A 15325-nucleotide genomic window follows, 5' to 3' on the forward strand; every position below is an offset into this window, starting at 1 on the left:
ACTTTAGATAAAGACATCAAGTTGAAAAAATCAGACTTACACCAACAACAGAGAAAAAAATACAAATTTACAAGCGGGGTTTCCCCAATTTCCTGTGTGTCAAATAGATCTAGTCTAGATCTAATATCTAGATTAGATCTAAATTTTAAATATGATAAATGCGATATAGTCTAGACATCATAATCATTTATAGACAATATTATGAACAGGGCCTGTAAAATTAGGGCTATAGATCTGGTCTAGATCAAGTAGCTTACCTAGCCGGCTACCTACCCTACTCTGGTGTCTCTAGTAATACTAATACTAATATAACTAATAGTAGTATTCTCTAGTCTACTGTCTATTATTGTGACTCCTACTACTCCACTCCTAGTCCTAGCAGGCCTAGCTATCTACTCTAGTAAGAGTCTAGTATCTAGTCACTAGTGTGACCCTAGTACCCTAGCTAGCCTGGCCTAAGCTAAAGTAGCTTGAAAGGCGGCAGGTTTACTTAAGTAATAAGTAACTTGTCTACTAAGCCGCTTAAGCCCTCTGTGCTATGAGCTCTCTTTACTTTAGATCTAGATCTATGATATCTAATATACTTTAATATACTATAGGAATATAGATTATAAATCTAAAGTCTACACGTCTTTCTATTATTTCTAGTACAACAATGCATTGCTATCATATCGATCTGAATTTGATTGTTTTTATTACAATCATATTCAATGGCTGACAAAAATAAGTCCATAGATGACATCCAGGAAAAAATAAAAAGACTTCAGAAAGAAAAGGTTTATAATAACTTATTATATTTTAATGATAAAATGAAATCAAGAAGAAGATTAGATCTAGATCTAATAAATTAGTAAAACTATAGGCCTATAAACTTAGTAGCATTGTAGGCTAGGTGGATTGTACAATTACTCTTTGTATGCTGAAGGATTTTTTTTTTGGGGGGGGGGGGGGGGGGAATCTGCATCTCATTGAAAATAATTTTAAATAAAAATAAAATGAGAAAATGTGGATAATGGGTCTCTTCCATTCATTACATGGGCTTTGTCATATAACAATATGAAGATGCTCTCCAGTTCACTCTTTTATCTAGCCAGCTTATTAAGTATACAACACTTTATTATATAACATAATTCAGTAGTAAGTAAAGTTCTCCTTTCAGACCTTGTGATCTATGGGGCAGATGATGTAAGGGTCATTTCTTTGGCCCATGGTTAGTGAGGGTGTCATATGGCCAGCACAATGACTTACTGCCTTTATTTTTGTGCAACTAATGTCACGTACCCATTAGAGCTGAGTGGACTTAGAGGCCCCCTAAAGATCCCAATATTAAAAATCCCAGTCTTCACCAGGATTTGAACCCGACCCCCAGTTCGAGAGCCAAGCACTTTACCACTCAGCCACCACACCAATAAACATGAATTAATACATAATAAAAATAATAAAAAAAACAAATCATTTTAGCTGAATAGTTTCCATTGTCATACTGGATCTAGGTTTTGAAAAGTCAAGTCTAGTGTACCTTTCAACTTTTGTATTTTATTTAAAATTGTACCTTAAAACATTAAATACAATAAAACCTTAATTTTTTAATTATTATCATATTATAAATCATATTCAACTAGATGATTTGTATTTTTCTGTAAGAAAATACAACAGTAACACATTGATATCACTTTTAGAGAATGTTAATACTACTACCAACGCTGCACTCCCCTTCACCATGGGAAACTTGTTGAGCACTTAGAGCCAAACCAGTGTAATAATCAAACCAGTCTTGCGCATGTATATCTTAAGTAAAACATTGATCTTTAAGACTCAGATTTACCCATCCACTCTAGAAAAAAATCAAAAACTATATTACATGTCTAATGGTGCAAAAAACTGGGTATTTTGTTATTTATACTTTTAAGTCAGATTTTTCCATATATATATATACAATTTAACAACCAAACCTTTTATTTTTAAGGATGAACTTGAAAGACAAAACAGAGAACGTCAACAGATTGAACAGTTAAAATCTTTGGAAGAAAGTATTTCTGCTCTGAAATCCACAAGTAAGTTTGATAATTACTAAGTTTAATTAATTGCATTTTAAAAATTAAAAAAAGAAGGTGTTTACTTCTTTCTTAGATAATGCTGCACTGTGTGACTAAATGACTTTGAATGATATATATCCATAGCAATAGCTTGTTGACAACATTAATAATTTGATCAATTTGTAATAGTCCACATTTGATGTAACTTTTCAGATAAAAATTATTAAATTTTGATTTGTAATTTTCTTAAACATTATTTTGCCTAGTTTCTTAAATACATATATACATGTTTGTGCAAAAAAAATGTCGCATAATTAATGTCAATGAGATCAGTTAATAAAAATAAACCTTTTCTATTCTACTTATCTTTTATTTTTTGGCACCATTAAACACACTTTGTATTAATCACAAAAGTGTATGGAAAAACCCTGTATATCTTATAGAGTGAATAATTAGGATCATATTCTAAAAATAATATATTTTTCCATCCATTAATCAGTCTTTATTCTCAAAATTATTGTTCTCTAATATAGATGATCTATTCATCAGGCTCTTTCAATTTGCAAAGCAATAGAGACATAGCAGATGGATCCGCCATAGACACTCATAATCATTCTAGATCATCAAATCAAAACAGATATATGTCTGATCTATCTGATAACCAGGAAAATTCTAGAGAAAGATGTCAGTTTTCTGATGAAGAATGTGAAGGTAAATTAAACTGCTTAAATCACATCATTATGCCTTTGACAAAGGCTGTTTAAAGATTGTGGCAGATTAATTTGGTCACATTTTGGTAATACACTCTTTATTTATGCTATAAAGATTCTTTTCATATATTCAATTGATTTCAAAAGATCTCTGTTTATGAGCTCAGTTAATGTAGGCTGCATTATTTCTGCAATATGGATAAAAGTACATAAAACACAGAATTAAAAAAAAATGTTTAAATAATTTAAAGGAAAAGGTTTTGACAATTTCTTATATGTGTTTTCATTTAAAGATAATGAATATATTATTCTTTTTATTTTATTTTCAATAACAACTATAATATATAATAATGACTAAGTAATTTATATTTAGTGATGCAATTTTTCTGCGCATCCGAAACAGTTAGAGTTTCACCAGGTTTCTATGTGACATCAGGATTGCCAACATTGTGTATGTATGTCTGACCAGGTTGTTAACATCAGTCAGACTCGCTTATTTTCTTCTTGGGCAGAGATGAATGTGGATAAAAATGTTAGTTTTTTTCCTACAGTTGGTTACCTTAATGCTCTGGGTAGATCTATATATGTAGATCTAATTCTAAACCTAGATCTCAATAATACAGACTAATATCTATTATAGGCTTCGACTCCATATATCTAAGGCCATCATAGTTTACAATCACAGAAAAATTTATAATAACTGTGAAAACATTGATAATATCTACATAATTGTAAAACCTTCTTTTTTTTTTAGCACACACAAAAAGGAACAAACACTCCCCAAAGAAATGTTTACTTTTTTTACAAGTCTTTTTGCAGTGTGGCATACATGAGTATTTTGAGAACATATAAAACTAGATGAAATTAATAATCAGAAAATATTTTTTTTTTGTATCACCAATTTAAAGACGCTTTACTTTCTCTTTGTTTACCTGAGAAAAACAAAGAGATAAAGTATTTTTTAATTTTATGGATACTTTCAAATTGAGCAATTTTCATTTGTTTCTTTTGTGACTAGATTTGTTAATTGGTAAAAAAAGAATTGTTCAGAAAACTATCAAATACAATATTGTAAAAAATATCTTTCTACTTTATGTTCAGCTTTTTTTTTTTGAATGAAAATATTTAAAATAATTTTTAACATATATTCATTATTTTAGAGGATGAAGCTATGACTACAGAACACAAGAAAGCTATTTTGGAAAACCGAGATGTGTTAGTTGAGAATATTATAGCAGATGATATATTTTCTGAACTAATCGCAAAACGTGTATTGTCTATAAGTGATGTAAATCGTATTAAAGAGAAAAGTGGTGCTGAAGCAAAAAATGAGGTATAATAATTATAATTGCCATGCCTGATAAATACATTTTATAATATATATTTAAGTATTTTAGCCATGGATGGTGAAGAGGGGAAAGAGGGAAAAACAATTGAAAATGTATTAATTAACTATTGAATGATGGATATGGGAGAAAAACCAGTTAGTGAAACAAAGTGTCACTACAAGAGAAATGTATAAGATTTTCTAAAAGTAATAAAACATGTCTTGAATTGTTAGAGCATGACAAAAATTTAATAATAAATATTCTATATTGGTTTTGGATTAGATTTGTAATTCATCGAAAAAATAAATGAGGTTTTTAGAGCAGCTATCAACACTATCCATAGATAAACAGATATTGATTTACTTTTATATGATCTGTGTTTGTTTTTGGCTGAGTATAAATTTAAAAAAAAATGTCTTAGTATTAAGAACAGAAAATTAATCTCTGAACAGGAACTACTCAACGTCATTAGTAAGAGATCAGACAAAGCCTTCTTTGTCTTTGTTGACGCCTTGCGAAAAACACTTCAAGGATGGTTAGCCAATAAATTAGATCCTCCTTCGTCCAAGAGTAAAATGAAACGTAAAAGAAAAAGTGGTAAGTACATAAGGCTTTGAATTTAAAAAATACTCAAGTCTACTTTGTATGTTATAATAATAGAAGGAAATAAAAACAAGAGTAAATCCACCCTGTATTTACTTAGTCTACTGAAATGAACTTTTGAAGAGATATGAGGAGTAAGAATAAAAAAAATAGGATTGGGCATCATAAACATGTTTCTACATATTTTTTCTGATGTTAGCTGGATATGTTCTATTTATCTTATTATTAAGTATGATATATATATATATATATATATAATTTACTCATAGTTGATAGGGTTGAAATTCAAAAAGAATTTCTTTTATTTAAAAAATCTGTATTAACGTGTCGTTACCTAAGGTCTCAATTGCTTATACTTTTAACTGCATGAACATTGATAGAGCTAAATCAGCATTGGGCCAAGCTAATAGTTTTTGAGCTGTGGTAGTGAAGAACAATCCAAAAGACTAACATTCATATTAGCATGATTAAAAAATAACAACATTATTCTCTTTAAATTTTGATTTTATCTTGGTGTGTCTCACGCTAAATACTATAAAGGTTGCCCAGGTTTTTTATGTCAAATGAAATTAAGTAATTTTTATTAAAGATGATATAACAGGCAAAGTTAATTTTTGGAGCCATGACTGCAAAAATTATTATTGATGTATGTCATTTTAGTTAGAAAAAAATCTCATTGAAGCTGATGCAATTGAATTGAAGAAGGACCGTAGATGGATTTAGATTTACTTAAATGTGATTTTTTTAAAAATACTAGTAAAATTGGATGGTTCATCTCAGTTATTGGACTGGTCATCTGAACCCTCTAACTAATGTGAACGCAGAAGAAGGAAGATCATCAATATTTTTGACACTGGCAGTTATTAAACTCTAAATGCGTTTGGGAATTCATTAATGTAAAAAAAAACAACACCTGTACCCACATGTTTACTCGTGTCAACATTGCAATAGCCTGAAAACTGCACATGAAGAGATAGTCATAAATTAGCTTTGTCTACATATTTTTTTTCCAAGCAATAAATGACCTCTTGTATAAAATAAAAAAAAATTATGAACAAAAAAGAGTTATCTGTTTAATCAAACACACCTTGAATGCAATAATCTATATAAACTTGACCTTTTTTCTAGGGGAGGTCAGAGTTAATGTGGACTGTGAAAGTATTACTCCATCAACTCAAAAGAAAATGAAATGCTCTTGTCTAGAAGTTGAAGAACTGATGCTGCAGATGGCCAAAAGTAAGTAACACTTAGAGCTGACAATTTCATTTTACTCCCAACCAGTGCTTTTTTTTGTGACAGCACCAGTATGGCCTAATGGCTCCTTTGTCAATGTGGGGAAAAAAATTATACTTTTCTTGTATTTTATCTTTTATTATTAATTAATTAGTAGTTAAAAGAAAAGTTAGGCAATCCATCACTGAGTACCGCACCTATTTTTTTTTTTACACAAAAAGCAAAGCTCCCAACTATATATATTTATATTCAATTTTAAATAGTTGACTAATTGTTTTACTGCTATTAGCTTTTATTTTATAATTAATATTTAAAAATTTTGTTATTCATTTTCTATCCTTAAGATGCCTATGCAAATATCAAAAGAAAGGATCCATCTCCTGCTGCCTATGAACAGTTTAAAAAAGAACTTGAAGGAACTAATAAATTAATCTTGGTAACTGGTTTTATTTAGTATTGCTACTTATTGTTGTTTCTTTTTTTTTTTTTTTTTTAATGATTTTTTTAATTAATTTTGCTTTTTTAGTTGTTCCCTTCTCAGTTAAAGTTTTATCTTAGTGGTTTATTTAAAATATTTTCCGTAATTCTCAAACTCACCCCCAAATGAAAAAAAAAAGTGTTCTTATCCCTGCTTAATCAGCTGGGATCTGAGAGAGGGCTATAAGCTCCTACATTTGGAATTTTAAGGATGGAATGAAAACAAAAAGAACTTAACATACAATTATAAAACAAATTTTCATTTTTTCTTTGCATATATATTTACACCATGTTTAGAATACAAAATAAGAAATGAGTGTTCATCAAAACTATTCCACTTAGCCTTTTAAATTCTTTTTTTAAATCAGAAAAGTGTTTTGTATACAAGAAAAAAAAATATTTCTAAATATAGTATTGGAGAGGCAGCAGGATTCCCTCTTCAGTTTGTGAGTCCAGACTCCTGGCACTATCCATTTTCCTGTGTTATGAGCTTCAAAATAACTATGTTTGTTCATTGTTGTTTTCTTTTTTCCCACATAGGAAGCAACCGAAGTGACAAATGCAATCAAGATGTTATGCAAACATGGAAAATTGACAGACATATCAGATGGAAGTGTTTGCTTTACTCTGCGTTGTAAATCTCTGGCTGCCTGTGAGGAACTTTGGGAAGCTTTTATTTCAGGGAGAATGTTGCATGCCTTTCAGAGTTGTTTCATCTCACCATCATTATTAAAGGAATGTGGTGCTAAATCTATCAAATTATGTTTACGAATTTCCCATCTGGAGTACCTGACATGTGCTCTTGAAATTGGTAGGTACAAAGAATGAGAGAAAATAACACAACATGCTAGTTGCAGCCTAATTTATGTGTTCTATACTTCTACCAATTTAGATTATTTAGCAAAGCAATTTTATTCTTTGATATTAACAGTATAAGTTGTTTATTTGTCACATGCTTTGAGCTGACTTAAGCTAAAATGTTTTGTTGCACAATGTACATGCAATTTCTTGTCTAAAATAGTCTCTCTTACTCTAAACAAATATTATAAAAATATAATTAGAAAGAACTATCTTAGTAAGATGCTTAAGTTCTAATATTAAGATTTTAAGTCAAATAAGAAAACAACAACCACCAAATCTGTATTTCAGAACACTGAAATATATATAGATATATAAAATAAACAGATAGAAAGGAAATCAAAATTTAATTTTAATTCACTGTGTAAACTTTAAAGCTTTAGTGTATGGCTCTTATCTTGTTCCATTTTAACTTTTTAAAAATTTAATTTAATTTTGTATGCAAATCTTAATTGATATAATCAAAAGCTTTTAGAATAACAGTACTATTAAGTTTTCATCAACTACAATGCATCACACAACTCTTGGTATTCATTTTGAAAATGAAAGGATTTAAAGTCACAAGCACATTGTAAAAGCCCATCATGAAGTATGAATATATGATAATGTGTTTAATTGTTTTATTTATTTTTTACTTTGCTTTCAGCCCAGGAAGAATTAAATCATCTCTCTGTAACACCCATCAAGGTAATCAATTTCTTGACCCTTTGATAGATTAATATTTAAAAAAAAAAAAAAAATATGTACAAAATCTCATTTGTGAAATTTTATAACTTGACTACACAATTTTTTCATGTGCAATTCTTAAATTAAGGTTTTTTAGTTAGCTAATAAATAAAACATCACAAAAAAATATTTGTTGTTTATCACACTAATATTCTAGTTATGTGATATTATTAAAATAAATATGTAGTGACCTACCAATCTTTTCTGTTTTGCATTTAGACTGGAATAGTGTTTTTATAAATTAACAAGCAGTACGCACTAAGCCAGTTGATTTGTTCCCAGGCTTTATATTGATAATCATGACTGGAACACCCCCTTTTGTTTTTGTGAATTGTTATAAATGGGCCCACATTATAATGATCAACCTAGCATACTTTTTTTGCCTGGGAATTTTATGGCCTGCTCTCATTTTCTGACTGTCTGTCTCTCTTTTTTTTACCTGTGCATTGTAATTTCTTGGATAATGACTTCTCAATTCAATCTATATTATATTTCGACTGTGACCTCCCCCCCTCTTTTTTGGTTAGTTTTATGTTTTTTGAATCTATTTTTGCAACCTTCAATCTTAATGCAAGCAATGCATGTCATTAGACACTGAATACGTTTCTTTATACCAATAGTTTCAGGTGCATTGCAAAAATACATTTTCCAAAGGCCCCAATTGAATGCCACATTCCAGTTCCCCTTTCTACATTTGTTTTGGTATTTTGTTCTATAAATAAAAAGAAATATTAATTTGGTTTTATTAACTGTAATTCAGGCATGTCAAACTCATTAAGGTGTATGGGCCGCATCCAAAAATCAGTTGGAATACATAGCCTACTATTTTTTATGTAAATTAGAAACAATACAATAGAATATGCAAGAATTAGTGGAATACCTGTCCTTTAGTTAACTAAATTTGTAGTGCTTTTGTATTAATAAAACAAATTACTATGGCATTATTTTCGTTGTCCTGATGCTTGACAGCTTTTCTGGGATACAAGTTTATTAATGTCAGGTTGAAGTTTGTTCGTCACTGACACTTTCATCACTAATGACAAATTTCTATCAGATAATCTTGAAAGGTGAAGTGTTTTGTAGCTTTCATAGTGGAAAAACAATCAAATTCGTGTCCAATGTCATCCAGAAACATTGAAAATTGGCGATAATTAAAGCCACGGAATAAAATTGATAGTGACTGGAACTGGTCTTAGTACATGTTGGAACTGTAATTACTTTGTGCATAATGCTTCTTGGTGAATGATGCACTGAAAATGATCAATTTTAAAATTAGCATCAGCCTCACTTATTTTTGCAAGCAGCTTTGCACCAACATTTCTAACCCAAATCATGATTGCTAGACTAGCTATTTTTAGCCACTATTTTTAGCATAGGTAAATTTTACATCAATATCACCTTCTGTAATTTCTCAAAAACATCCTCGCTTGTTGTGGTGTTATGTATATAACAGAGCTCAAGTAGTTCCTCATGTATCTCAAAATTCCTGTCAAAGGTCCTTATGAATATTGCCAACTGTGCTACACCCGTTACAACAATTGATTTATCGAGAAATCAGCTATTTTGTTGTTTAATTTTTCACGCAAGCTGACATGCCATTTATTCTATCTGCCACAGTGTTCCTAGTTAACGTTATTTCTTTGAATACTTTCACCTTTTCTGGACTTCTGCAGTCTTAACGACACACCCATTCATAAAATCACCTCCACTAAATGATTTGCTATAGCTTTCAATTAAGTTTGACAAAATGTAGCTGGCTATCGCTACAGACTCACTCTCGTTTTTCAGTTTAACAAATACTATATGTTGCCTTTTAAAACTATTTTTTAATTCAAGTAGCTTGTCATCTCTCATTTTTCCTGTGTAAGCATAATATGCCTTTTTGTGATTAGCGTAATGTTGTTTGACATTGTACTCTTTGGGCACACTAGTGCAGGAATTGCATATATAGCAGTGAATCTTATTTGATACCGATGTGTAGAAATAATTTAACTCCCATCTTTCTTGAAACGATCTATTTTCGTCCTTAATTTTTCTTTTAGTAGCAGTTGCTGCTTTAGTTACTGATTCTTCATCAGTATTAAATCCATTATTCTGGGAAATTAAATTGTCAGTAAACTAGTGTAAATTGTCTTGTGACTGCAGAAAGTACTGAATAGACTGAATATAAAGGGGGCCTAGTAGTTACTGAAATAAAATAGAATGACAATATTAACCACTGATAATTTTTGTGTAAGTCTAACATATGCTTATTTAAGATATGTTATTAACAATTAATAATAATTAAAAAGTTATTAAAAAAAAAACAGCATTAAACTTAAAAGATAACATACAATATAATTTGAAGTTAATTTAATAAAAAAAAAACAAAATACCACATTTAATTCAATTTAAAATAAATTTTTGAAAAATTATTTGTTTCCAAATATCTAACCATTAAAGAATACATAATAAGTTCAACGAGTTTGATTGTTACTTTTTAGTTGTTTTTTTACCTGAAAATTAGTGTTGACTGTTAAACGCTTAATAATTTAACATTATTTTGATAATTCTTGAGGCGGCCAAGCGGGCCGCATGCAAAGTGGTCACAGGCTGCATGAGGCCTGCAAACAGTGTGTTTGACATGCCTGCTGTAATTGAATGTAGCAAAATGACAATGTCTAGATTTATCTTTTCAATGATATTAAGATTTAATTGTTTATACAGTGTTATAAAGTACTTTCTCTCTCTTGAAAAAAAGAAAAAAGAGTCTAGATCTATCTTATCAATGCTATTAGGATTGATTATGTTTTTTATTTAGACCATGTCTAAAAGGAAGTGGAAATGATGTAACACATAAATAAGTAGATTTAAGGAAAAAGAAAAAAAATTGCTTTAAAAATATGGAATTTGTGACATTTCTATTTATGCTTTCTAATTAGTCTGTCCTTTTGGGGAAATACCAAAAGTAAACATAAAGGCTTGATAGAGCTTTTAGTATTAACAAAAAAATGTTCTTTGTTGACAAATCAATCATTGGTTTTGCATGATAAACTAATCCATACACTTGATTTCATGTTATTTTTATGTTTTCTTGCTTTCTTGAAGAATTATATAGTTGAAGTTAAATCCTTTCATGTAACCTTCAAATAAAATCTCTACATATCTTCACATTGTATAGTTGCGCCTGCGGAAAAACAGAAATAAAGCTAATTTGGGGAAGAGTAAAAAAGCTTTCAGAAGATCATTAAGTAATGACAGCTACAAATGTCAGCATATGTAAGTACATTAATATGTAATTGCAAATAATTTGAGAATCTTTCTTAATTTCTTTTGTAATCTTTTGGTGTTGACAATAATACTTGATTTTAGAACCGAAATACTTATAAATTAGCTTTTATCCAATATCATCTTTTAAACAAGATGAATACAAAAGTGGAATCAGATTTACCACCTTACAGAATGTATACATGATAAAATAGAGTGTAAGACAAGCTGCCTTTAAAATCTTCTTTTACAAATGGTTCATCTGCATGTGCATACAATTGGCATACTTAATTAATAAAAAAAAATTAAAAACAAATGAGTATTATTTTGGAGACCTATAAAAGCCTTTACACCCATTTATGAAGATAATAGTGGACCCAAACATGCTTGGTTTTTTAGAAAAGACCTTGAAAATTTTTTTTCTTTTAATTTAAAAATGGTTTATGTTTACGTGAATGTGCATACAATATGTACACATTTTAAAAATAAAATTATATTTTTTATAAGATCAAACCTAACTATTGCACCTATTTCAAGCAAAATAAAGGCAATAGTTAAATCAAATTGTTAATAGCTTTAAGATTTCAATAGAAAATACAGACAGATATAGTGCAAACAATAGTGGCTTTTTTGTAATAGAGCTCCTAAAAATTGTGTATAGTTGTTTGTGCTCGATAGATAAAATAAATTAAAATTATCATATCTATTACCGTATTTTTGTGCATATAGCCTGCATGTTTTTACACATTTCTTACCAATGAATGGCAGCTATTGAGTCATACAAAGGTGTGGGGCTTACAAAATTTATTTTACTCATAAACATAGCATAATTGAAACTATTGACACACTGGTGGGTCTTTATAACTCCTATAGTTTGCTGTGTGAGTGTGAAATGTACATTGGAAATCTTTATGAACATCTCATTCTAAACCTCAAGAAAACAAATAGAAATGATGATGTATCAGTAGTTTTTGGCAAGTCATGCTTTGCACATACGGGGTTATATAAGGCTGCGGGTTGTATGATTTTGTTTTACTTATTTTGTCATTGATGCAGGATATACCCTTGTGCGAGTTATAAGAAAATACGGGGGTATATGCGTGAAAGTACAGTAATGTTTTTTCAATTTGACTACTTAATTTGTTTTTTTCTTTCAGATTAAATTTTGTAATAATTAAAAACAGTTAAAATAAAACTGAAAATTTTTTGTCTTTTGTTTAAACCTACAGATCAAGCAAATTAATGGTACCTGTACAAGAACATAAGACAGCCTCAGACAATATAGTATTTACTGCTACGGAACAAAAAATGAGAAATCATCATCAATCTTGGTTAAAACTGAGAAATAGACATTTGACTACTCTGTCAAATAATATTTCAAACATTTATGCAGGCTCCACAACAAATAAAACTCCTGTTTTGAATACAGAATTTAAAAAGGTCATGAGTAACTGGAATCACACATGTACTAGTTTCAGTGTTAATAAGGAAAATTCGTCACTGCTGACCATGTCAGACAAGTGGAATTCAAGTCATTACAATTTACGTGTAAGAAACTGATTTTTGTATTTGCCATCATTATAAATAATGTAGATAATAAGAGTTATAAAGGAAACAGTGTTGAAACAACTGGGTTCGCAATACATTATTTATTACAACAAAGCTGCTTCTTATAACAATAAGTATTGTTTTAAGTACAGAATTTCATCAATCATCGAAGGTGGCAGCTTTTGTATTTGTTTTTCTGTTTGTAAATTTGTATCTCTTAACTTAATGAAATATTTTTATGTTATTTAAAAAAATATCTTCCCTCCTCCGACCCAATTTTGTGAATTGAAAAATTAACATAGTAGAAAATAGGGGTACTTCTAAATTCTAAAAAAGACCAGCATGCCCATCTTAACATAAAGTATAAAATGTCTTGCAATATTGTTGATAAGCAATACATTTTAATGTTATCTAAATGTTTTAAACAAAATTTGAAAACTGTTGTAAAAGTACAATGCATATCAACAAAGAACTTGCCTTAGCACTTCCAACAATTAGCACAATAATAAATGACAAAGACAAAATTTGTGCTGCAGAGTTTACAAAAATGGCATTATCAATATGATAATTCATAGAACTTTTGATGACTTGCATATTGATTGAAAGTAACATGGGACTTCATAAAGTAGTTGGCATGGTACAGCTTTGTGTTTGGCAGTATCTTAATTGAGATGAAACTTTGGAACTGTGCTGATACCAGTTTCTATCAATGTTCTTTTGTACTCATAAAGTCCTACATTTTGTACGCACTTGTGTTATGCAACTAAATAATGGACATAGTATATACCATTTATTTTAAACATCAATATATCACATTTAGTTGGTCCTTTGAAGTTGAATATGAATGTAAACAATCTTTACATATTTTTGTTATTTTAATCATTATTTTTTCCTTTGAAAGTACCAAAAAAGGTAAAAAAATTTTAAAAAAAGTTTTTCTACCTATTGTTAATAAATAATTTTTACAATTTTTGTTATCTTTTTGCTTGCATGTACTTAATGGTTTGTTGATGTTGAACCATTTTGTTTTTTTATTTACCATGCAATGTTTAAATCTAGCAGCAAATTGTTCATCTATTTTACTTTTAGCCTAGAATGTATATTTAGGTGAATAGATTAAAAAAAATAACATCCTGGTCTTCTCAACATAAATTAGCTTGTAGTTTTCAACCTCACAGAAGTGCTTGCCTACATTTTCTTTCTATTCATCAGGGTTAGGCACATTGCTAGTCACATGTTCAGGTGTGCACAGTATTCTTTATGATGATGTATTTTTCTCCTGATTATTTTTTAAAAGCAGTTTTATGTTGAGTTTAGAAAAAGAAAACTAAAAAAAAAAAAAATAGTACTTGTACTTTTGGGTTTGGAAAAAACAATACTACTCTTGGTGTATGAATATAGTAGAATTGTGGTACTTTTTAACAGTACCAGTAGTTCATACTGGTTCTAAAGAAGACCTAACAGGACACAGTCAGAAGAAAATTTTGCTTGGTTTAAGTTTCTTTTGACTCTAGTGAGTTGCTAGTTTGTCATCTTGACTAACATTATTTTTTAACATTTATTTAGGAATCTTTTGAGCCGTCAATGTGTTATAAATTTTTAAAAAATTTTTAGTGATAGTTTTGTTACCCTTTTACTTTTTCTGTAAACTTGGTTTAAGCAAGAAATATTTTTAAAATGTTTTTGCTTAAATCCCTTAACTATTCAGTACACTGTTATGGTCATTTAGTTTTAAGACTTGATTTCTTTTTTTATTTTTATAATCTCAAATATAACAAAGATTTTTATTTTTGGTTCTTCATAATGCTTTGTAAATTGAAAAAAATATTTTTAAATACCTTTGTTTTAAAAAAAAAACTTTTGCAAGAAAAATATTTTCTTATTTCTTCGTCTCGTCTGAAGCTAATAGAAAGACAGCCAATGCATTTTTCTGAAGTTGCAATACCCTGCTATTCTTTTAATTAAAAAAAAAAAATGCAGGTCTAAAATCACAGCACTGTATTAATGAAAAAAAACAGATGAACGTTGGAACATCACCCCCCTACCTTTAATACACTAATGAAATTTGGCAACTAGTTTTTTCTTTGCTTTTGTGCCAGTTAATTTTACTTCATAAATGAAACACAATGACTGGTAAGAAAACATTGTGAAATACTTTATTTTAGAGGGTGTATACCCCCCCCCCCCCCCCCCCCCACACACACTTTAAGACATTACACCCTTATTAGAATAAATTAAAATGCTCACACTTACCAGTATATGTAAAGTATTAGGTTCAATTATTTTATTACATAGATTACTGTTGGAAGACATGAATAATTTATGTTTTTGAATTATCTTTGCCAGAACTTAAAATTTTGATCTATAAAACAAACAAAACAGAAACTTGAAGTAATTCAGTCATGATCTAGCCTGTGCAACACATGCTGTTATTATTTTATAACTGCTTTTTTTTTTAGGAATCTCTAAATTATTTAAACACAGAGTATTAGTACTCCCAGAAGAGAGGGCCTTTACAATGTTGTTGTTTGAAGACTAAACCATGAAACAATAAAGAAAA

The 15325-nt window shown here is 29.4% G+C and overlaps 1 protein-coding gene across 4 annotated transcripts; it reads left to right on the top strand.

Annotated features, from left to right (window-relative positions):
• The first annotated feature begins 22 nt into the window (after nucleotides 1–22).
• LOC106061941 (uncharacterized) lies at nucleotides 23–14126 on the top strand. Of its 4 annotated transcripts, none has more exons than XM_013220174.2 (12): nucleotides 23–94; nucleotides 649–776; nucleotides 1967–2054; nucleotides 2586–2747; nucleotides 3907–4079; nucleotides 4527–4671; nucleotides 5806–5913; nucleotides 6255–6346; nucleotides 6928–7198; nucleotides 7892–7932; nucleotides 11132–11229; nucleotides 12447–14126. In XM_013220174.2, exons 2-12 carry the CDS (start codon nucleotides 711–713, stop codon nucleotides 12775–12777), a joined length of 1575 nt encoding a protein of 524 aa, XP_013075628.2. In that variant the 5' UTR covers nucleotides 23–94; nucleotides 649–710; the 3' UTR covers nucleotides 12778–14126. The 4 variants fall into 4 exon arrangements, with proteins under 4 accessions (XP_013075628.2, XP_055865389.1, XP_055865383.1 ...); XM_056009414.1 differs by lacking the exon at nucleotides 23–94 and adding an exon at nucleotides 101–291; XM_056009408.1 differs by lacking the exon at nucleotides 23–94 and adding an exon at nucleotides 101–282.
• The last annotated feature ends 1199 nt before the right edge of the window (nucleotides 14127–15325 follow it).

This window comes from Biomphalaria glabrata, chromosome 1 (genome assembly GCF_947242115.1).
Source record: "Biomphalaria glabrata chromosome 1, xgBioGlab47.1, whole genome shotgun sequence".
Classification (NCBI taxonomy): Eukaryota; Metazoa; Mollusca; class Gastropoda; family Planorbidae; genus Biomphalaria; species Biomphalaria glabrata.

Bases quoted from the DNA above. Each gene is read 5' to 3' on its own strand.
- LOC106061941 (XM_013220174.2), top strand. From the start codon at position 711: ATGGCTGACAAAAATAAGTCCATAGATGACATCCAGGAAAAAATAAAA. The intron at 2,055-2,585 runs GTAAGTTTGATA...TCTATTCATCAG, and splicing joins TTCTGCTCTGAAATCCACAA to GCTCTTTCAATTTGCAAAGC. The intron at 2,748-3,906 runs GTAAATTAAACT...TCATTATTTTAG, and splicing joins TTCTGATGAAGAATGTGAAG to AGGATGAAGCTATGACTACA.